We start from the raw sequence: 24970 nt of genomic DNA on the forward strand, positions 1-24970 counted from the left end.
ATGCTCCCTCCCCCCACACTTCCACTCCATATAATACCATCTGTAGAACATATGCATCAAAAATTATACAGCATATTTTCCAGCATTTAGTATCTTTACGGCTGCAGCCGTTTTCAAAGTGATAATACTTGCTTTTCCCTGCCGCTAACCGCCGCTCTACACATGTATGCCATCTGTGGTCTACAGGTATCTCAATCTCCAAGTATTTGAAAGTGGATACTACCTCTATAGACTATCCCACATAATGTACTTTTGGTGGGGTCTTTGATTGCTTGGTGCACACAGCCATTAGCTTTGTTTTTTATACATTCACCGTCAAACCACTATCTTGACAAAACCGTTCAAGAATCCCCATGAACTGCTGCATACGTTTCCCAGTATATGTAAAGAAGACCACATCATCTGCATAAAGTAGGAGCAAGATGGGAAACATACCAATATGCAAGCTTTTGGCTTTCTCTTCATACATAGCCGTGAGAAGTATTTCCTCTAGCTTATCAATGCATAAACCAAAAAATGTAGGGGAGAGCGGACAACCTTGTTTAACTCCCATATTACTCTCAAATACTTGTGACAACCCGTTGCGACCTCTGACGCGGCATACCACTCAATGATATATCCTGTAAATTCCCATGCATAGATCACTTGGAACCCCTAATTCTTGCATTCATTGTCATAAGCCAACCCTTAGTACGGTGTCAAAAGCCTTCTTAAAATCCACAAAATAGCAATACAAGGTTGCTCCCTCAAGCCGACTCTCATCCATAAGCACATATAAAGTAACCAAATGGTCTATGGTGTTATGACTAGGGCGAAAACTGTCCATAAGCTCATTTGTTATTACTTTCTACCCATTTACTCAATTGCATTTCCAAGATAGTGCTGAATAGCTTTGCCATGGAAACCCTCTACAATTCCAAAACAACACCTTCACAAGCGCACAGCTCCCATGGGTCGCGCATCCCTAAGCATCCTTTGAAGTGTTATCACTAGATTTCTTTCCCTTATTGTATTGCTTCTAACGTTCCTCCTGTTGCATGGGGATGTGATTCTCATTTACATAAAAATCTATTCCCTTGAGGTATACTCGACTATTGTCTAAAAGTATAGTTCTCTTACGTGCATCCAGTAGAGTGCATACAATGGCTCTGTGAGAGAGAGAGAGAGAGAGAGAGAGAGATGCTTGAGTCTTCACTCTTGAAACTTGAGTCTTGAAAGTTGAAAGGGAGGAAGACTCAAGAGGCCCGACGGTTCGGGTAAAATTGAAAGAGCAAGAGTGAGAGAGAGGGGATGGGAGATGAGAATGGCAAATGCTTTGATAGGGTGCAGGATAGAGGGGATGGGAGATGAGATTTGAGAATGGCAAATGCTTTGATATGGTGCGGGAAAGCGGGGATGGGAGGTGAGATTCGAGAATGACAAATCACAAGTCCATTCAAGAATCAAGATCCAAGAGAGGAAGATGAGAATGGTAAGTGCTTGCTGAATTGTTGTGGAAGCATGGAGGAGAGGAGCACCTTTAGTAGATGAGAGAAGGGTCAAAGTTCAAATAGTCAAAGAGGGGTCAACGGTCAAAGAGAGGGCTGCCAACTAGAAGGGATCCAACGAGGGCTTTTGGGTGGTGATGGTGGTGGTGGGGGGGGGGGGGGGGGGAGAGAGGGATGGCTGGAAAAGGGGGTGGGACGAGGTATGCAAGGCTTCCCACCACCCCAAAAAGTGCCACGCAGGCAGGCGGAACGCGCAGGAGTAAAGGCAGGGGCATAGGAAATGCAAGATCCAGGACGCGCAGACTAGGTGGCCCAAATAGGCCCAAAATCACATACGAATTCGTACGGATACATACCCTACGGTACCATATGAATCGTACCGTACGTCGTACATACGGAGACAACAATGATTCATTATTCATTCACTTAATTATTCATTGTGCTCTCACTAACTCTGAGTTACCCTAACCCTAACCCTAACTATGCTCTGAGTTCAACAATCTATGTCTTGTCGTACGATTGGTTTTGTGCTTTTTGCATGCAGAGCATTTCTTCACACTAGACACATACAAAGGGCTGCCTTGCTATGTTTCGCGATCTATCACAGTATGGCACTCTCTCTAGCTCATACTCTCTGCCCTGGCCCTTGAGACACAGGAATTCGAGGGTGAGTATTCTCCAATGCATAATGTATTTGGTACATTGAGCGTTGTATTCTATTCAGTATTAATTCTTCATTATTTACTATGTTCAATCTTTGCCTTGCCCTAACCCTAACTATGTTGCCTATCCGTCTATGCATTTGTCGTACAATTGTTTTTGTGTTTTCTATGTGGCAAAGTATTTCTTTACATAGTGTCAAGGCTAGGTACTCACTAAGGAAACCTAGGCCCTTGATCGGAAAGCTCATTGCAAAAGCAAGAATAATAGAAGAGAAGATGACATCAACCACTACCATACCTATTCAATCCCCAAAGAATCCTATGCTGAAGACTGAGCAAATGTGGCATCCATTGCCAACTTTGAAAGGTTCTCAAAGTCACAATGAGTATGGTCTTTCTTCTTCATTGTGTTTTGCATCATCGTATTCGTTTCAATTTCCTTCCATTAATCAAAATCAGCTTAATATATCTTTATTTCAAAATCCATCCATCCCACCCACTTCTTCAACTGCATCACCATGACCTTTCACACCATTCGCCTTTGCCTATCAAACACCTCATGAACCATGGCATTGCACATACCACACTTCGGGATTCTTGAGACATAGGCAAAACCTTTAGAACCTCTACACCTCCTAATCCACGTGGTGTCATACACCATTGGGAGAGGTTCATCCTCCATCTTATGCACCTTTGGGTTACACCCAGCATGGGGTCCCTACCCATGCTTACCCTGGTGCCGACCAATTGATACTATAGTTTGCCTCCATGGCGATTCCTAGTGGGCCTTATAGTTATGCTATTGTACCTCAACCAACAATTGCGAAGAGTTTGAGAGTCCTCGTGCCAGCACTGCAAGTACTTATGGGTCCCTTTCTTAATTTTTCACCCAACCCACCCTATCCCTCTTGCTATCTTTATTATCCTCCTTCCACTCCAACACCACACATTTCTTCATTCTCATCCACCAAACATGCTTTTACTGACAGGACTTGTTTTAACAGATCTAACTATACAACTTGGTCAAATCTAATAAGGCATGTTCTTGACTCGTAGAACTTGTGGAATCTTGTGCAAGGGTTGGAACCCCAACCAAACCCACAATTTGTTCCACCTGAGGTTATCTGCTCATGGAAGGCTAGAAATGTCTCCACTATTGTCAAGTCGGTTATTTCCCATTTCACACCCCTGATGATGAGATAGAAAAGCTCACTCCCTGAGCTAATCTCCTAATTTTTGTACCCTACACTTTTGAGCCGAAAGCCTAGGTCCTATCATTTGTCGAATCCTCAAACAAACAAGAGAATTCTCCAAATAGATATTGTGTTTTATGAGAACATTGTACATAGCACTACACTAGCCTTTGAGTCAATCCCTCCTTCCACATCAAAGATAGCGTCATCTTAGCATAGTCCGCTACCTACTCTTGATCCACTTGCAAATTCTTTAGCACCCAGGCCTCCTCCGTAAGATCTATTACCTCATTGGTACCAATTGACCATGAGGAATTCCGAGATCCTTCCATCAAATTCCACTCCAAAGGGCCCTAGAAGATCTACCCGGCTTGCACTAGTGTTTCATTTGTGTTTGTCTATATGGCAGATTACATAGTGCATTCTGAGCCGAAGAGTTGGTAGGAGGCTTTAAAGCATCCTCAATGACGAGAGGCAACGGAAAGGGGGCTTGCAAGCATTGATCGAAACGAGACATGGACCTTGATGGATCGTATGAGCCACAAGAAAGTCATCGTGACCAAGTTGATCTTAAGCATCAAATTGGAACCTAATGGAACTTTGGATAAATACAAGGCTCGCCTTGTAGTGCTAAGTTTTCGACAAAAACAAGGCATAGATTATGAGGAGACCTTTGCACACCACTATGTGGTTGACATCATTCTGTTTCTTGGTTGTCCTTGCCGCTCATTACCATTGACTGATCTATCAAATGGATGTCAAAAGTGCCTTCCAGAACAGTTATTTGCAAGACCAAGTCTATGTGGAGTAACCTCCCCAATTTCCATTTGCTACCATAAAGATAAGGTCTTTCCTTTGTGGAAAGATGTTTATGGGCTCAAGCAAGCATCACATTCCTAGTTCCATAGTATAGATGAGTTCATTTAGACTCATGGCTTCCATTATACCCCCCATGACCTGAACTTGTATAAAAAACCACTTCAGAGAGGGTCAGCCAGATTTTCTTACATGTTTATGATTTACTCATTACAAGCTCTAATTTTGCTACTATCGCACATATTAAGGCCCAACTTTGTTCTACATTCGCGAGGACATATATTGGTAAGTTATCTTCTTTTTGGGAAATGGAAGTAGTTCCATCTAGGGATTATATTTTTGTGTCATAGCAAACGTACACTCTTCAATTAGTGGAATAGTATTATACCGATCAAACAAGTTCTATCCCCACCGTCCACTTATCTAGGCATTCCCTAGATGAGCCTTTCCATGAACACACCTATAGATTTTTAGTAGGAAAAATTCTCTGGTTGATGCATACTAGACTTGATCTTTCATACTTTGTTTCTTTACTTAATATTGCAATGCACCTAAAATGTCACATTGGGTTGATTGTATATGTGTGTTGAGATATGTTCAACATACTTTTTCGTATGGTCTCACTTATAGTCATGGTTTGCGCTTTTTGTAGGGGTACACTAATTTGGACTGGGCTAGAGATCCCAACACTCATGGATCTCATGGTGGCTACATGTTCTCTTTGGGCAAAGCTCCCATTTCTTGGCCAAGCTGCAAGCAAGAGACAATGGCTACTTCCATGGCTAAAGAAGAGTATCGAGCACTCTTTGATGGCACCACAAAGGCTATCTACTGGAGGGGCCTTCCGGCTATTCTATAATTTTCTTACGACTCTCCGATTGTCATCTACTATGAAAACTAGAGTGCCATCACACTTGGTGGTAACTTGATCATCACACCACCGATGTTGCATGTTGGATTTTACTTCCATTTCACCAAAGAGTACACTGAGCTAGGCACCATTGGCCTAGATTTTGTGCCAATATCCAACAATTTCACAAATATTGTGACCAAGGTAGTCAACCGCCCGCTTTTACAATACTTGCTATCCCAATCGATGTGGGTGCATTCTCCCCTATTACTTCAAACTAACAAGGAGAGGGTTATTTCTTCTAGCTTTTTCTTCGACCTTGAGAGGGGGCAACTTTCTTCTCTCGAGAGTAACAAGATTTTGATTCAGGTTATTGCTTCAAATACATTTTTATTTTGTACATTGTATCATCATCTACATCCTCTAGATGACCATAATTGTAAAAGGACACTTGGACAAGTGAATAATTTCCCTACAAGAGCACTATCCAAGTGTACTATTGCATAGCATTTTGCATGAGTATGATCACCTACATTGCCTCTTACATAACTCCAATGCATTAGCATTCCATTCTTATAAACATGCATCTATGCACATTTATTCCTTCTCAATCTTTTGAGGTAGTCGACTCTAGATTCACCATATTTGCAACAACTGACATGGCAGTCTTCCAAGGCAATTCCCCTTGCTTGCTTTCCTTGCTCAGCTATCTTTTCTACTTCCACCGCATACCCTCCATATATTTTTTGGTCATTGACACCTACTGGTGTTGGAATAGCTTGTTTGTTTTATCAAGTCTTGGGTCTTGACCATTCCTTTATTCTCCCCAAAGGGACTCAAACTACTCAGTAGGACGAAAACTACTTCAAAACTCACTTAAAGATAACTCATTTGAAACAATCAAAAGCCCTCCAAAAAAAAGGAGAGCAAAGTCTACCATGGGTCCATCCACCTTTGTAGGTCTTGGTAGGCCTACGCATCCAATAAGCACCCTTTGTCCGATACCTTGGTCTCTCTAGGGTGATCACTTAGGCTCTCTCAGTAAGATAATCATCACCTTTGTAGTCTTGATAGATCACTGGGCAGCTCACATGTACCCTTTGTCGGTGCCCCTATAACTTTCGAGTGGAACACCTTCGAGAAAAAAAAAGAAAAATTTGGGCCTGGGCTAGTGAAGTCCCTTTCACATTTGGGCCTAAGAAGGGGTGTTGAGCTAAATACGCATTAGCTTTATTAAGACAGCCCAAAAACTCAATAAATTAATGAATTAAATCTTTTATCCAAAAGAAATGCATTCTTGGAAAGCATTTGTGTCCCATAAGCAAAAGCCTTAATTCAAGAGACCCAATCTTTCTATAAATAGGCAAACTACCCTCCACTCTGTCTTAATCTCGTTTTTGCAACTCGTAGGTGCTAAAGTTTTGCTATCCACACCTCATACACAGGGCATATCTTAGGCAAAGCTGTCCACCATGGTCTTCTAACATTAAGCACTTGCTTCTCAGCCATTCCTCGCAGATTTAGACTATTTCCAACCATCTTCGCCCTGCTGGTCATCAAGGTGATTGCTATCTACACTTCAGAGTCTGTGTTTATTGCTACACGCTATCCAAAACACTGTGTTTGGACCACAAATGTTATTGCCTATAGTTGGCAACCTCCAATCTACTTACGTTTTGCATCATGTACTTCCACCTAACCTCAAACGTCACCAATGCTCTTGTGTTTTGACTATTCTACTTGCCATTTTGGAGCTCCCTTATACTATGTTTGGCTAATCAGAGCACTTGACCAGCTGCAACGTCATCATCTTGGCCTATGTTTGTTGATTTCACACAGTCCTCTACATGTCTATCATTGATCTAGCATCCTACATATGCATTTGCTACAGCCAAATACATACGGAGGTTGCCTTGTTGTATTTCAAGATGCCTCACAATACAACACTCTCCCTAGCTCATACTCTCTACCTTGGACCTCAACCACAAGAGTTCAAGGGTTAGTATTCTTCACTGCAAAGTGTGCTTGCTACATTGAGCATTATATTCTATTCAGTACTCATTCTTCATTATTCACTCTCTTCATTGTCTCTATGTTAACCTAACCCTAACTATGTTCTTTATTAGTCTGTGCGTTTGTTCCACGATTGTTTTTGTATTCTTTGTGGTAGCTCTTTTTTTTTTTACAAGTAACGCATGCAATGTATGGTAAAATCTATCTTGGTATGGCCAATAGTATGCAAGTTCCCATGTAGAGTCACATTGCAATGGTCAAAAGTCTACAAACAAGGATGTTTCCTAATGCATCGGATGCTCCTAGCATATCAAATATACATGGGCTTGTCAACTAGATGCTAGGGTTCATGTTGGTTAAGATAGAATTGTAGCAATGTGAACGTACAAAGGATCTCCATGCTCCAAAAGAAAAAAGGCCTAGATCCTAATGTAGCTTTTGGGACATGAAGAGTCCAAGGTAAAGTTTTCAATGCCTCTTGGTGAAGTTTCAGTATTGTTTCACCTATTGATAGATGCAAATGGATGGAGAAGGGTTACATAGCAAATCTTTGTTAGTGTTGCACCTTACCTTGATGAGTTTCAATTGAAGCTAACTCTAAATCAGGCTTATCCAGATTGAACAAAGCATAGGTCCAAAGTATTGCCTCATGCTCAAGGGGGAGGTTGCACCTCCACTCCCCTGACAATAGATAGCTGAATTATGTAGTGGATCTCCAATGTACTTTTTGCATCTAGGGTACTCTATGCTGACAGTATTTCTACCATTGGAATCACTACTCAATCTAGTAGTCACTGTGAGTTGGTATATAGATGTGTATGGCTTGTATCTAGGCTCTAAAACTATACATTTGCAAGGCCACTAGCATGTATTCAGTACATGGAATGTGCATTTAGATAATATGATGTACATTTACAATGCATGTATGGAAGACATGGATGATATGCAATGTATATTTGTGGGTCATGCAACAAAAGTACATTTGCCTAAGTTACATGCGGTTTGCACATGTTGTATGCTTTTATCACATGATACATCATTGCTACGACACACTTATTCTGCTTAGTTTACGCATTACTTTGTCCAATGTTGGGTTTTGCAATTATGGTTCTAACAATGGTTATGATTCATGTGTGTGGATCATAAAGGTTTAAGTGGTTGGAATTTTAGACATGAAAAGAGCATAAGCATGGTTAAGCAATAGATGCACATGTTGTTTGACTATGATACAAGCATGTATTTCCAATAGTGGTAACACATGCTTTCAACATATTGTAGTGCAATTGAGGACAATTGCGAGGATTTCACAAAGGAGGTCTCTCTCAAGGATATAAATTTATTATGCTTTGCTTAGCCATTGATTTAGTTATTAATCAAATGTGCACATGTGAGGTGCATGTGTTGTGCAAGTCAGTCAAGTCATAATGATAGGCCAACGACCTTGAGATATTTGTGGGTGTCAAAGGCAAAAGTTATAATAACTTATAATAGTTAGGTAATAGTGGGTGCTTGGCATCACTTATGACCTAGGACATTTAATTGGCCAATCAATGTTAGTGGCCACATTATAAACTTGGTATTAAATAATTAATGAATATCAATCCAAGGGCCAATTAATGTGTTGTACCACTTGAGAGTCAAAATGGCCTGACCAATTTAATTGTGGACGAGCATTGTTGCTTTTCTAGGCAAAGACAAGGATTAGAATTAATTTTTTAAAATTATTAATTTTGAAGATTTATTACATGGCTGAAAATTGCATTTAAAAGGCTGCCACTTGGCAAAACTTACCCATGCAAGTGAGGGAAGGGCTAAGTTGTCTATTAAGCTTGGGGCCCATAGGGAAAGCCTACTGCATGTGGGGCTCGTGTTGGTGGTGGGCTGCAATCTTTCAGTCATTTCAAGCAGAGAAGCAAATTTGAGTACTTTCCCATGATAGAAATTGGAAATTTCTCTCTCCTCAGCTTTCTCTGTCCTCTACAATAAATCCCTCAGCAGATTAGCCATTTTGAGGCCCTAGTGAACAGCAACTGTGTTTTTGTTACTGTAAACCTTAATTTAGGGCAGAAATTAGGGTTTCGCAGCCATCTTGGGTCACATGCCAAGAAATTGAAGGCTTAGTTCTTGGAATTAGCAGCTACAATTCAAGGAATTGCCAGAGATTCCAAAAGGCCAGCCATCCCTATTGAATTTGGCACTAGATTTGACCAGCCAAGGGTCTATTAGAGGCCAAACTCTGTTAGATCAATGCAAAAATTGATAAGAAGGGTTGCTGGTCATTTTTTACAACAACAAACATTGGATAGTGAAGGAGATTGGAGAGAAATCTATCTACTTCATCCAATTCCAATAGAAGCTTTTAAAAATACTGCAAGGGGTAGCCAACGGGAGTCTACTGACCAAGATTGATTGGCATTTGTATTTTACTTTCTGTGAATCTTATGCTTTCCTTAATTAGTGCTTAAATGGGTTAATTACCACTCTATCTGAGGAAGGAAGGTTGGTTTCAATTTGAGCAAGATCCCAATCCCAAATCAGTAGCACTATCATTGATGGGAGTTCGTTGCCAGCATCATTACTTGATTCATTGGAATGGAAGGTGTGGCAATGTCATCAACTTAAGGATGTCTCCATTGTAGAGACTCTCTCGGTTACCTCTTCATCAAATTTTTTTTCTCACTTCATTAGAATTGAAAACAGGAGCATCACCTAGCCAAATAGAAGCATCATTACTTGATTCATTGGAATGGAAGGTGTGGCAATGTCATCAACTTAAGGATGTCTCCATTGTAGAGACTCTCTCGGTTGCCTCTTCATCGAACATTTTTTCTCACTTCATTAGAATTGAAAACACAAGCATCACCTAGCCAAATAGAAGTGGACTAGGATACTAGTACAACATCTAAAACGTTTTAGTTGAGCCTCAACTCAATCTCTACAACAAGATCGAAAGCTCCATTGTTAATAACCAGTCCTTATGGCTTACAAGGATGGTTCTTTCAAGTTCAAACATCCATTGGAGCGAAGCATGTCTTGGCAATATGGGGGAATGCCTAGTACGCACAGAAAACTTTATATCAGAATTCCATACACAAAAATAGGAACTAGCTAATTTGTATGAAACAAACTCTAGAGTTTTGTCAATGGGAAAGAGAAGAAACGAAAAGATGTTGCCCAAGCACTACCTTTGGATGTATACAATGACAAGCCAAGAACAAGTAGCATGGGAGTGACAAGATAGACACTATTCGGACCAAAGCCATGAGTTCCAAGTTTGAGCTACTTTATTGAGTTCTTTGCATCAGATGAAGTCTCCAGCTTCACTCCTTCACACTTCAACTATATGCAAAGCTTAATCAAACAACTTGTAGGCACTTCCTAGAACATGGATAAGGACATCAGCATAGCTTTCCTTTCGAAGCCCTTACCCTCTAAGTATGGTAGTGATGTAGCCATCTTTACCAATATATCAATCAATAAAATTTCAAGCCACATACACCCTAGCAACAATCCACTCAACAGCTCCACAACCACTGCAGGAGCAATGAAATACCCCCTTTTTTCACATATGGAGTATAATCTTTGCTTTTGTCTCTCCTTGTTTTCCCCTCTATCTTGCTCCCCCACCCCAAACCTCCCATGCACCTTTCATAATTAGCAACAGCCCTATGCATAATTTACCCCTATCCACAACTAAGATCATGTCAGTTGGACCATGTTATTTTTGGCCTAAATAGATTGCTTGAGAATAAAGCAATAGCTTGGTATGCTTAGTTGCTTCATCTAGCATGTGTGAGCCAAAGGAGACTCAGAGACACAGCCTAAAGGAGTGCCCTAGGGTCCAAGATGTGTGGAGAGCCCTGATGATGATCTTTCATGGTACATTTGAGACTATGATAGTAACCTGGGGGCAATAACTTATGTCATGGATAGATGCCTAGCATGTGGATAAGAGGATATTGAGGGTATTCACTCCTTACTATTGTTGGTTAGCACTTAAGCATGATTCTCACTCCACCTCACAGGCATTTTGACTAAGGGGCATCGCACAAATGGAAGCTTGTTGCTGGCGTTACTGGTTGATTCACTTGGACCATAAGCTGCAATCATGCCAGTGACCTGAAGCACTTTCCATTCTAGAGACCCTCTCTATGATCTGGAAAAAGATTGTGTAAACACTCCAAGGTAGATTGGAGCCTCCTGGGTAATTTTGACAAAGGGGCATCGCACAAATGGAAGCTCATTGCTGGCATTACTGGTTGATTCACTTGGACCATGAGCTGCAATCATGCCAGTGACCTGAAGCACTTTCCATTCTAGAGACCCTCTCTATGTTCTGGAAAAAGATTGTCTAAACACTCCAAGGGAGATTGGAGCCTCCTGGTTGACTCTGAGCATATGAATGGAGGAGAATACATGTTTTTTCTTGTTCTTGGGACTCTGGCACCTTCTAACACTTTTGAGTTCGCACATGGTCTGGTGTTACAGCCTGCCAGATGCTGTTTACTTGGTACTTCGATTTTTATCTACTTTGTAGTTCCTTATACGGTTTATTTTATACTCTGCATTTACCTGGATGAAGGTTTTTCCTGAGCTCTTATGAATAGAAATTTCTTTGATTATTTTTTAAACAGCAATAGCTCAGCCAGATTTACTGCCAAATTGCTTCATTTGCTAAATTAACAAATTCATGCATCCATACGCCCACTCTTTCTTTTTTTAAGAGGGAAGAAGTGCCTAGTGACGGTTTGATGTTTCATTGTGCTTTTTCAAACTCCTCAACAAGAATAAACTGATCGCTGCTAAAGGGGCTACCTGCACCCAACCTCTTACTCACAACAAAAAATTCCTTCATGCATCATCATTATCCTTTAAGACCACTGAGTAAAAGTTTTTATTAGCAAAGCATACAAATGCAACAAGTCTAGATATTAACAAGTATCTGTGATAAAGAAGCTGAAAGGCTGTGACAACAAAAACAAATATTTAATAGAGCACAGAGACAACAACTCAAGAGATCAACCAATAAGCACAAAAACTCAAGAGATCAACCAATAAGCACAAGTTTCATTAGTACAGCATCGAAAACACAACAATTGTGGGATTAATCAACAAATACACACAATAAAGATAATTACAACAACAATTATTACAACTTTAGGCGACAATCCTACCAACCAAAACGTGAAAATCCTAAAGAAAACTTTAATGTGATCAGTACAAGCTTGCAGCAAATTGTTGAGTTTGATATTCTTGAAACAGCTAATCATTTACACAAGCACGTACCTTCTTAAGCACACCCAAGTCTTCTGCAAGCACCTGAAGAAAGAAAAAGCAGAATAAGACACAAGAAACCATAAATGCTTGGGCACTACAAAATAGTGATTCTGGAGAGGTTCATAGTTAGATGCTAAAAAGGCAAAAAGAAAAATGTGTATGTATGGGTGCAGCATGCATCACATACAAAAGCCCTTCCAACTCATTTCAGATGATAAAGCATATTTTATCCTAGTTTACATCTGCCATCTAGAAACTTGAGGTGGCAAGAGATGGAGGCAAGACAAACAAGACATGTGCATTCCACTAAATTATCTGCTCCATAGCACCAAGAAACGTACATTCCAACAACTATCAATAGCCTACCTTTTGCCTGATTGAATTCCCGGTTCTTATTGACTGATGACTCTTATCATACAAGTTTGAGTGTATTCTCTTACCCACAAGGCTGAAAACCTTTAGAAGTCTGCAGAGTAGATTCCTGAGGTGGAGAAAGAAACTCCACCTAAGGACTTACAAGAATGTCCCCGATCAAGTTTTAGAGCATGAGAGGGAAACAGAAGGATTGCAAGTATGACGGTCATGTTTTTATATGCATTGGAGACAAATATTGCTCTCACAACTACGGGATGTGGATATGTGACAAATAATAGCACAAGATGAACTATGGGGGATTTCTTGCACATTCTTAAGTTTCAAGAATACAACAAACATTGCCATGCGCGGCCACAAATATGAGTTCTTGATTTGATCTATGATACTAGTAGAAGCTAATCACATTAGAAAAAACAAATGAGAGAGCCTTATTTTCCCATTTGGATCCTCATCCTTGAGATTCGTGACCAACCTTGAAACATAGCTATTATCAAGATCTATTGGCTCGATGATTCAAATTGAGTTCACACTCACAAAGCTTGAAATGTGATTTCTATATTCTTCTTGAGTATTTAAAATTATGATTAACTTCTCATCTTTTCATTCAACGATGGCCAATGGCCAAAATGCCCTATAAATTTGGCTCATGGATGAGATGCCTAAGAGAAACTAAAAGTTTAGTTTGGTAGTTAGATTCACCAAAAAGTCGAGATCACTAAGCCTTTTTCAGTCGGGTAGTCAAATTAACTAGAAACCCACATAATGAGAGATTTCAAAAGGCGAAACCATATGCTCATGATCAAAGAAACAAGCCATGGGTGGACATATACAATGAAACTATCTAGAATCCAAATTTGGCAACTCCTACATTTTAGGAGATTGTTATTTCTACAAGTTACTCCAATGGAAACTTTTTTCACATCAAAGGCTCCCGAATTCTGCAAAGAAAAATTTTGTCTTCAACATGTGTCATTTTGAAAGTAACAAGTGTCCCTACACTCGAAATTTTGCTTAATACTTGTCATTAGCAGTAAACATTTATCTTTTGTAGCCTTCGTTTTACAATTTTGAGCACCCATGTCTCATATATTAGATGTCTCTCTCGACATTTCCATAAGCTCTATCATTGAAATTTCAGCCACATATTATGTATAAACCTATCTAATAGTCATCCAAATAAGCACTCACTACTTAGCTTAATCAAATCAAAGCACAAAAGAAGCAAATCAATATTAGGTTCGGATTCAGCAACACGAGCATACACACTCACTTAGAGTGAACAAGTGAACAACAAGAGAGAAGAGACTACTCAAATGTCGCACCCACTATGTGAGAATGAATGAAAGTACAATCCTTGGGGTGCTAAGTACCACACCCACTGAAAGGTATTCACACGGGGAAAAAAACACTTCTCCAACTAGAAGATTAAAAGTGCATGTGGGTAAGGGTGTATTCACACAAGAACTTAGGAGGAAGATTATAAGTGTGACAAATCCCCCTCGAGTGAATGATGTGAAGGTATACATGGAATAGGCAAATCAATTAAGGCTAGAGCCTTGCGAAACGCTTCCAACTTCTTTCTAGAGAGAGCTTTTGTAAACAGATCTACCAAGTTGTCGTATGTAGGGACATAAACCAAGTCAAACTCCCTTACATGGAGCCTCTCTCTAACATAATGACAATGCACCTTCATGTGCTTAGTGCAAGGATGAAAAATTGGATTCCTCGCAATTGCCATGGCACTCTAACAATCAGTATAGGTAGGAGTAGGCAATTCTTGTCCCATACTAAAATCGGCCAAAAGGCATCCGAGCCAAACACATTCCAATGTAGCTGTAAATGTTGCACTATATTCAGCTTCACAACTAGATGTGGCCACTACAAACTATTTCTTACTCAGCCAAGAAATGCATGAATCACCAAGCATGAGACAATCACCACTAGTGGACAACCTCGTGTCAAAACAACCAGCCCAATCACCGTCTATAAACACAAGCAAGCAAAGAGAACTGCCTTTGGGATAGAAAAGGCCCAATGTTTGAGTGCCTTTGAGATAGCGAAAGACATATTTAAGAGCTTGCCAACGTGTAGTACCACGGCTGTGCATAAAGCGCACCGAGTGAGAGACCCCAAACTAAATATCCCGCATGTATTACACAAATATAATAAACAGCCAAGAGCTTGCTGATAAAGAGAAGCATCAAATGGATCTCTTGCATCCTCAAGTGCAAACATGTGGCCTGTCTCAACTAAAGTAGAGATAGCCTTGCAGTCTTGCGTCTAAAAACACCCAATGCATAGTTGTCTCCACACATTGTACGTGTCTGTACAATAAAACAAGGCCACTTTTGCCGCCACGTCTCCACGTCCTCCCACGTTTTGCCACGCTTTAATCCGGTGCATTCCCCTTGCATGGCACTTTTTCAGGGGGTGGAAAGCCTTGGATACCTCATCTCACCGCTTTTTCCAGCTATGCACTCCCCCTCCCCCCCCCCCCCTCCCCAACCCTTCTTGGATTCCATCCAACTAGCAGCCCTCTTTCAAGTTAACCCCTCTTTGACTATTTGACCCTTCTCTCATCTACAAAAGGTGCTCCTCTCCTCCATGCTCCCACACCTGTTCAGCAAGCATTTACCATTCTCATCTTCCTCTCTTGGATTTTGAATGGACTCATAAAGAGAAGCATCAAATGGATCTCTTGCATCCTCAAGTGCAAACATGTGGCCTGTCTCAACTAAAGTAGAGATAGCCTTACAGTCTTGCGTCTGAAAACGCCCAATGCATAGTTGTCTCCGTACATCATACGTATCCGTACAATAAAACAAGGCCACTTTTGCCACCACGTCTCCACGTCCTCCCACGTTCTACTACGCTTTAATCCGGTGCGTTCCCCTTGCATGGCACTTTTTCGGAGGGTGGAAAACCTTGGATACCTCATCTCACCCCTTTTTCCAGCTATGCACTTCCCCCCCCCCCCCTCCCCCCCCCCAAAACCCTTCTTAGATTCCATCCAACTAGCAGCCCTCTTTCAAGTTAACCCCTCTTTCACTATTTGACCCTTCTCTCATCTACAAAAGGTGCTCCTCTCCTCCATGCTTCCATACCAATTCAGCAAGCATTTACCATTCTCATCTTCCTCTCTTGGATTTTGAATGGACTCATGATTTGTCATTCTCATCTCCCATCCCCTCTTTCCCACACCCTATCAAAGCATTTTCCATTCTCAAATCTCATCTCCCATCCCCTCTATCCTACACCCTATCAAAGCATTTGCCATTCTTATCTCCGATCCCCTCTCTCTCACTCTTGCTCTTTCAATTTTACCCCAACCCTTGGGCCTCTCCCTCTCTTTCAACTTTCAAGTTTCAAGAGTCGAGACTCAAGCATCTCTCTCTCTCTCTCTCTCTCTCTCTCTCTCTCTCTCTCTCTCTCTCTCTCTCAAGCCTCTTTATCCATCATCGGCACCATGACTCGTGAGAAGCAGGGGGCCTTCAATTTGCACGCGATCCATGTGGAGAGGGACACAAAGAAGTCCAACTCCCACCATTGGACATGCAAGTATTGCAGGAAGCGCTATACAAGTGGTGCAACTCCGCTTCTCCAACATCTTTTCAGGACGCAAAGGCAAGTTGCTCCATACAAGGAGATCCCTCAAAACATTGTGGAGGAGGTTCTCTCCAAGATAAGAGGGAGATCCACAAGAGGAAGAGAAAGTGACTTATCAGCACCAACTCCTATGCCTACTAACGAGGAAGCATCAAATATGGGCATATCTTCAACCAATGCGGGAGAGGCGTCTGCCATCGCTAGTGGGGGCTCCACATCTGCATCCGGCTCTGATAAAAGACAAAGAGTGGAGGCTCATGAGATGCTGAAGAGACAATCCTCTCTCTCTTAAGCTCCCCATCATATGCGTGGATCGGTTGCCTTTCTTAGAGAAAGACAACACCTTACGGACATTGAAATTGCACACACAGTGATTGAGTGCAATCTTGCATCCAATGTCTTAAAGCAAGAGCAATGGAAGAAGATAGCAAAAGCCATTGCCAATGTGGGTCTAGGTGAAGGATGAACCGGTGGCACATACAACGACATGAGGACAAAAAAGGCTGATGAAGAGGAGAGAAATGATAGAGCCCTTGATCCTATTCTAGCCGCATGGATGAAATATAATTGCTCCATTCTCACCAACGGATCGAGTGATCGTAAGAAGTGGGGCATCATCAACATACTCGTCTCATGTCCACTCGGCACTTACTTTTAGCAGGTCGTAGATACCAGCAAGAGGGGGAGGAAAACGAAGGCCGCATTTATCTACCGCCACATTTGGCAAGCTATCGTTAAGATATACATTTGTCATTGCCTTTTAAATTTGTTTCACTTTCTTTCATTATTATAATTGATTTATGCATAACTATATATCTCCCTATTTTAATCTCTCTCTAATATCCATAGAAACATGAAACAGGAAACAGGAACGGGGAACAGGGACGAGGACACCAAACCTAGGGAATGGAGATGTGGGAATAGGAACGGCATTTTAAAAATTAAAATTCATGAAAAAAAATTAATATTTCACTCATAATCCATGTGGACTCTGGAGTGTTAAAACCAAGGTATATAATCCAGAAGGACAAATCATTTTAAGTTTTAACTTTAAGATATCATGCATCATTCTAAAACTACTCATTAGAAATTGAATTGCAACTTACAAGGCTCAAGAGGTAAGCTATTCAATTATAAAATATATAATACATATGCCATAAATGATAAAACAATGAATAATGAACTAAACTTAAAAGTCTAAGCTGAAAGAACATCCTCATGGTTCCATTGCCAAAAAACTTAAAAAATTACAAATATGAAGTCTAATCTTTGAAAGAACATGCTCATTGCCCCAAAAAAGACTACAAAATATAAAGTCTAATCTCTAGACTAAAGCAAAATGCAGCATGCGAAAATAGCCCTAAGGGCAACTGCAAGACTACAAGTACAAATACAATATCGGCATGGCACAATACCCCAAGTGTCACACTATCATCAATGATCATAATATCATATACAATATACATGTGTCATGTATCATGAGACTGATGATAAGTAAACTAAATCAAAGATCATCATCATGATCTGAGGCTGCTCTAGCTACTCCTGAAGTGCTAGCCTCATCATCATGTGTACCATGAATTGTTGCATCTCCCTCAACATCACCATGTGTCTCTACTTACTGCATCTCCCACTCTGTGAATGGATCGGGCTTTGTTGTCATACTGTTACATAACATCCTCAAATTAGCACTAACGAATACTAGATCGTTTTCCCTCTCCACATCAAGACAGTTCCTCTTCTTTGAAACAATGTGAGCGTATGTACTCCACAATTGCTCCGAACAAGAGAAGCTAACTAACTGACTCAAAATACGGATTGCTAATTGCTGCAACTCAAGACCATCCGAACCATAGTACGCCCACCACAAAGCTGTCCCAATCTTACAGCAATCCTCTTGTGCATCCCCACAACCAAAAGAACCCCGAAAGGTCCTATAACATGAAAGTTGATCTCTGATCTTTTGTCGAGTGCCATGATTAGACACTAGACGAGATAATATAAGTCTCCATGCATCCATAACCTCAGTGGCATTCTCCTGACCCTTGCCTTGGAACTCAGGATCCATAACAAATGCAGCAATATGCATGGATAAGCTATAGGAGTTTCACCTCGTCACAACTAAATGGCGTATCTCCTCATATGCCTCATCATTTGGTGCCAACTTCGGCAACTTTTCATTTAGCCTATCCATAGTCTCATATATCTTGCCAATGCAAGGATGCATAGCATCCATAACCCTCAATAAATGCACAATAGGTGATACCATAGCCTCTGTCCACATTACATCATCCCAAAAAGTGGAGTTATTTACTTTCTCCAAGCATAAGATACCTATAGGAGTATCTGCCAATGTTGATGAGGTAAACTCATCACTAAGAAATAACTATTTCAAGGCACTGCTGCATTCTCTTAATCTACCTAGCATCAAGAAGTTAAAGGCAAATCTGGTATCAAAGTATTTTAAAAGTGTCTTCTTCGACCCCAAAGAGAAGTGATGGTGAAGAAACTGGTGATTCAAAACAAAGCTAACCATTTGAGCTCCTTACTTTATGACAAGTGCAATCCATGACAGGTTACCAATATCCTTTAGTAGGTTATTCAAGCAATGAGCCATACAACATGAAACTGTGATATGCAGATAATATCCCTGGATAATAGCACCTGCTGCCCTATTTGCATGCTCTCCATCTGCAACAAATCCCACAACATGCTCTAGGCCAATAAGCTCAATATCTGTAACCCACTCTGCTGCAAGTATATATGCTAACTTTCTTGTCCCGATGCATCATGTGAAGATATAAAATGCATTTTCCTACAAAAATAAGTGACCATACCATGAATGGATTGCTTGCGTGTATCATTTCAACCATCAACAATCAAGGAAGCTCCATTTTTAGCCCACATGCTCTTTCTAGTCATTGTTGCTTGCTCAACAAGGCACTTTTCCTTGTCAAGCAAAGTGGTGTGTAAGGTCTCTCATGATGGAGATACATACGAAGGGCCATACTCGCCAATCTTCTTGCGCATCAATTTAAAATACTCTGATCTGACTGCACAAAATTGAATGTGGTCATGATAAAAAAAACATGCCACTGATGTATCCACCTCTTCCTTCTGCTTAGGATCCCAACTAGCATCAAGTGTGCTCTGTGTACATGCAACATGTGGCGTTGATGCCATGGCCAATGCAATGCCTGCAGTAGGTGTGGAGGTAGCACTTCCTAATATTGACCCTGCTCTAGACACATCTAATGGGAATGGCGTCACAAAAGTTGCAGGGTTAACTGCAACACGTTGTGATCTAGATGCAAGATAAGCTTGTTGAACTGCTACACGGTCATGAAGCTCCCTTTGCTTCTCCAAGGTCACATTCGGACAAAACTGTACCTCTAAATTTGGCTCATAAAGGAGATGAGCTCCAACCTGATTATGCATAGAACGGAACAAGTGGCAATTGGTATTCCATATTCTAATATTTAAGTAACTTTAAAAAATTAAAATCAATAAAATTTTGAAATACAAATGCTCGGCTCAATGGATTACCTTGTTTGTTAGCAAACATGGATCTTAAACACAGTTTAGCTATGGAGGCTTGAACTCGTAAGCAAGAGACATGAAGAATGACTGGACACAGACTTTTACTCAAGTCAATTAGGTTCCAAGATAGATTAGCTTGGACTCATAAACACAATTTTGAGTGGATAGAGTTACAGACTCTAAGTACAAAGTACAATAGCATTCATTTAAAAAAGTGAACCAAGTACATGCTTTTATAGCTTTCTAGCTTCTCCACTATCCTCACTGTGCATATGGGATTTAGGACAGCTCTTCCAAGAGTATACATCATTTGTCTATTTCTCAACACCCCCCCTTAAATAATGAGTTCCTACACTTGCTGGCTTTTGCCTCCCCTACATGATAACATGGCTTAAAAGACTAGCTCATAGGCAGCCTAGTCAAGTTAAAGCTTGAGACCTTACATCTTTGGCGAGGGTTTTACAAATCAAATCCACTGAGGGAAACATAGAGATCCACTATGGAAACAAATTCCTTAGAACAATCTGTCAGAGTTGTTGATGGTAGCGGAAGTATCTTCTTCTTATTTTTCGTTCATGAATTGACTTTGGTGGTGGTCATTCCGCATCTGTTGTGCACTTTTCTTATGGAAGCATTCACTGACAATATGGCCAGTTTTACCACAATAATGACATGTCATCCGACTCCTATTGTCGGTGTTAAATCCTCGACCTCTTCCCTTGGGTCTAGTAGCTCCTCTAGTGTATAAGAGGTTTTCCCTTGAGCTGGTCTCTTTTACATCTTTGCTTTTGAATTTTCTTTCTCCATCAAGCAGTGAGTGCTCAATATCTTTGAGTGAGAGACTCGGAACATTACTTAGAGTGGACACAAGGTTCTCATATGGATCCTTGTTTACACTTGCAAGTACTACGGCTATTGCTTCATCTTCATCAATATTCTTCTTAAGAGTTGCAAACTGGGTTTTTAGGCTCTTGAACTTGTTTATGCGCATGGTCATAGAAGCACTGTCTTTGATATCTAGCTTATAAAACTGCATGAGTAATTTTACCTTTGAGTTCTTTGCTTAGATACCAAACATTCTGTCAAGTTCCTCCCAAGCGGTTTAGCATTTCTAATGCTAGATATATGATGTAGCACATCATCACTTAGTCCCCAGGCAATGATCCCTAGTGCCTTGTTATTCATCTTCTTCGATTCTTTGGTTTTGAATTGGTCTTCTTCAACGAACCCATCTTCATCATCTTCCTTCTTGTTATCTACATCATCTTCAAACAAGTCCCACAAGTCTTTCTGCATAAGATGGTACATGGTCTTCTCCTTCTAGGCATGAAAGCCTTCACCATTAAACTTTGCTATCTCTTCCACTTCGGTCATCTTAGTAAGAGGTCTTACCACAAGAACTCTCGGACAGTGTCTATCCTTTTACAAGAAGATTGAGATTTACAAGGGATTTGATAATTGTGACTTTAAATCATTACACAACCTGAGAATGTTCTTCTAAACTAGAATTAGAAGGTGAGTTACTTTTGAGTAAGCTGAAAAACTCAAGTGCCAAGAAGCTCTATTTGAGTATCAATAGATACTATGTCTTGAAGATCTTGATATTTGGCTCGATGTTGCTAGGTAATCTTTGAACTTCCTTGGATCCTTACAGATCTGCAGTAGGCTTCAGAGATAATTTCAGAGTGATCAAGGTCACTATTGATGATGCCAATGAGAAAAGACAAGGTTGCCAAGCTTTTTAAGTTCCTAGCCATGGCTTCCACTATTTAGGGTTTCAGACAACCCTGATTTTTTGTTGCAACAGGAGCTAGGTGCAACCATTCAAGCCAAGGATTGGATGGGGAATAGCCTATAGTATAGGCTTTGAATGCCCCATATGGGCAGGATGAGTCGCAGCCTCCACACGTCACTCAGACTGTACGATTGTCACAGGGTGTAGCAGAGACAGCGATGTTCGATTTTCATAATTCTAGACTCCATGATGGATAATGTCACACTTTGATGTGATAGGGAGCTGTGCTGAGAGCAAAGGAAGAGCTTTCAGAAGACACCTTAAGCTGACATTGCTTGTATGATGAGATCTAAGAGCTCCACTGAAGATATGTGCAGTCTGGCTACGGTGGCCAAGAAGAGATATGTGAAAATAAAGTAGAAGATAAACTCAACCACTTGTCCTGAGTTGGAGTTGAGCTATGATAAGCTGGAGAAGTAGGAGGAAGGGCTAAACTGAGCTCACCATGGCTCTGATACCATGTTAGCAAACATGGATCTTGAACACAGTTTAGCTATGGAGGCTTGAACTTGTAAGCAAGAGACATGAAGAAGACTGATGACTAGACACAGACTTTTACTCAAGTCAATTAGGTTCCAAGATAGATTAGCTTCGACTCATAAACACAATCTTGAGTGGATAGAGTTATAGACTCTAAGTACAAAGTACAATAGCATTCATTTAAAAAAGTGAACCAAGTACATACTTTTATATCTTTCCAGCTTCTCCACTATCCTCACTATGCATATGGGATTTAGGACAGCTCTTTCTGGAGCATACATCATTTGTCTATTTCTCAACATTGTTTGCTCCACTAGTTCGCTTGTATGGGCAAAGCTTGCAAGCCCATGGTCGAGATCCTCCACCACTCAATAGGCAGTCAACATCTAGTTCTTCCCACCATGACCAATCATTGGACCTTCTTCCTCAACCACCAACCCGATGAGCGAGACAGGAAGATGAAGCCATTTCAAGCTGAAAATTGAAATAAAAATGGCTCGAGAGAAGTAAGAACTTGAGTCTCAAGCGAAGGGAGAAGGCCCAAGAGTCAAGAGTCAAGAGAGAAGGGAAAAGGAGAGGAGAGAAGAAAGAAGAGAAGAGGAGAAGAATGATGAACTTGTAGCTTGGAGAAGAAGGAAGACTCAAGAGAAGAGGAGAAGAAGGAAGAGAAGGGAAAAGGTCAAAGGAAGAAGGAAGAAGAGAAGGGAGAAGTGAAGAGAAGGAAGAAGGAAGAAGAGAAGGAAGAAGGAAGAAGAGAGGTTGTAGGTGGGAGCAGAGAGGGGAACTGGCACGGCTGGCCTGACGGGGGAACAGGGAATGGACACCAGGTCAACTAGTCACTGGGGGTGGAACGCGCAAACAATCGGGCAGGAGCAATAGGCAAGAGAGAAGCGGGCGGAAAAGCGCAGAGTCGCAGCCAATCGGGCAGGAGCAGCGGTGGGCCAAAGGTAAGTGGGTGCCACGTGGTGTTCCCTATCCCGCGCTCCCTGTTGCATTCCCTATCTGAAACAGGACAAGGAACGTTCCACAGATTTGCAACACATCCCATGACCAGGTTCGTGCCGGGGATGACGATTCCGTGTGGCAAGGGGCCATTCCGGCCATTTCTTGTTTCTATGCTAATATCTATCTTGATTATCTCTTCCCCCCAGGCTCTCTTTATTCTTAAATCTTGAAAGTTCAAACTTGGAAGGCTCAACTCTCGAGTCTCTCTTTCTCTCTCTAACCTCCAAGTATTGTTAGCATACTTACTTGTAATTTGTAAATTATGGTTGTAGATGGACCCCTTCAATGTGATGCAAGTCGTTACTAATAAGGCACATGGGCCATTTGCTTGAGGCCGAGTTTCCCATGATTGTGTGGACTCCATATGCAAGTCATTGTTTGGACTTGCTCATGGAGGACAGTGGGAAGCTCAAGTGGGTGAAGAGGGTGGTCCACAAAGCTACATCAGTTGTCACCTTCTTTACAGTAAAGGTAAAGGTGCTTGCGATGTATCTTGAGCATAGCACACTGGAGTTGAAGAAGCCTTATTCAACTCGCTTTGCTTACATGTGGTTATTGCTAGAGCACCATTATGAGGTGCGGTCCACTGCCTTGCGCCAGATAGTGGTGTCTACTCTATGGAATGAGTGGGATAAGTATGATGCCACCTTGCGTCAAACAACGGTATCTACTCTATGGAATGAGTGGGATGAGCATGAGACAGAGGAGACCAAAGCCGTGCAACGCTTGTGCCTTAATGAGTAGTTTTGGCAAAAAGTCTATATTGTTGTCATTGTCGTGACTCCTTTTTATAGGGTGTTACATATGAGTGATTGTGAGGGGTCCACCATGGGCCTTCTCATTCACTTCTTTAGAGCAACATTGGTAGAGGCACATGCTTGTATAGTGATCACAGAGACAGCGTACACATGTTTTAGAGATAGTAGAGAGGAGATGGGCATCATGGATGCATAAGCCCATCCATGGTTTTGTTGCCTTGGTACATCGGGCCTACAAGTCACCGGCGCTCATAGATGATAGAGAGTTCCGCTCGGACCAGCTTGCTTATTTGACTCGTGTGGTCCCTATGGATGACCACAATGCAATACTGGAGGACCTAGGATGCTATGCAGATCAAAGAGGGCATGTGGCTTTTGCTTCTCCCACTTGTTGGAGGAGAGAGTCACTTGTGAAGCCTTTATTTTGGTGGCAAAACTTTGGATACGCATTGGAGACCCTTCAACCCTTAGCCATGAGGGTCGTTGTGCAAGATTGCTCTTCGACCGTATGTGAGAGAAACTGGAGTGCCTATTCTCTCATTCACACAGATTCGCAATCGGCTTAGCACATGATAGTTAGAGCAGCTAGTCTATTGCCGCACTAACTTATGCATGATGAGGGCTATGATGAGCATGGGTAGTCCGAAGCACGTAAAGATTAAACACACCATAAAATTTAAATATTATTGGTTTAAACTTTGAATTTTAAAGTCTATACTTTACAATTTAGCCTTTAGCATTTACAATCTTACGTACATTGTGTAGGTGAATATTTATACATTTAAGTTTACAGGCAACACTCTTCCAAGTGTACATCAACAGGTGGATGAGAAGAAGGAGATGATTTTTACAGAGCTCTATATAGAGCTTATAGCAACAGATACTCGTAACACTCGCAGTCAACGTACTCGTGGGCAAGGAGTTCGAGTAGGTGGTAGCAGGAGCATGGTTATTCGACATTCTCTAACATCAAGGAGGGATGGTTTGAGTGGCTTGTAGACATATATAAGGCACGGCTCTAGTAGCTCACATCCTGTGTCTCATGATAACATCCCCCCCTTCCCTACACAGCCGCCACCTAGGGAGCCATCATTTGATGATGATGGTAACCTC

At 41.2% G+C, this 24970-nt stretch overlaps 1 protein-coding gene across 2 annotated transcripts in view; it reads right to left on the reverse strand.

The window, feature by feature from the left end:
* The window catches only part of PAS1 (FKBP-type peptidyl-prolyl cis-trans isomerase family protein), a 268332-nt gene that overhangs the window by 187209 nt on the left and 56153 nt on the right, over positions 1 to 24970 (reverse strand). For both annotated transcript variants that reach the window (XM_087688278.1, XM_087688279.1), the window contains exon 6: positions 12308 to 12340. In XM_087688278.1, the coding sequence (XP_087544404.1) occupies positions 12308 to 12340 (33 nt within the window). The remainder of the gene's footprint in view (positions 1 to 12307; positions 12341 to 24970) is intronic.

This window comes from Lygodium microphyllum, chromosome 11 (genome assembly GCF_053477565.2).
Source record: "Lygodium microphyllum isolate KBCC chromosome 11, Lygodium_microphyllum_v1.1.10, whole genome shotgun sequence".
NCBI classification, from domain to species: domain Eukaryota; kingdom Viridiplantae; phylum Streptophyta; class Polypodiopsida; order Schizaeales; family Lygodiaceae; genus Lygodium; species Lygodium microphyllum.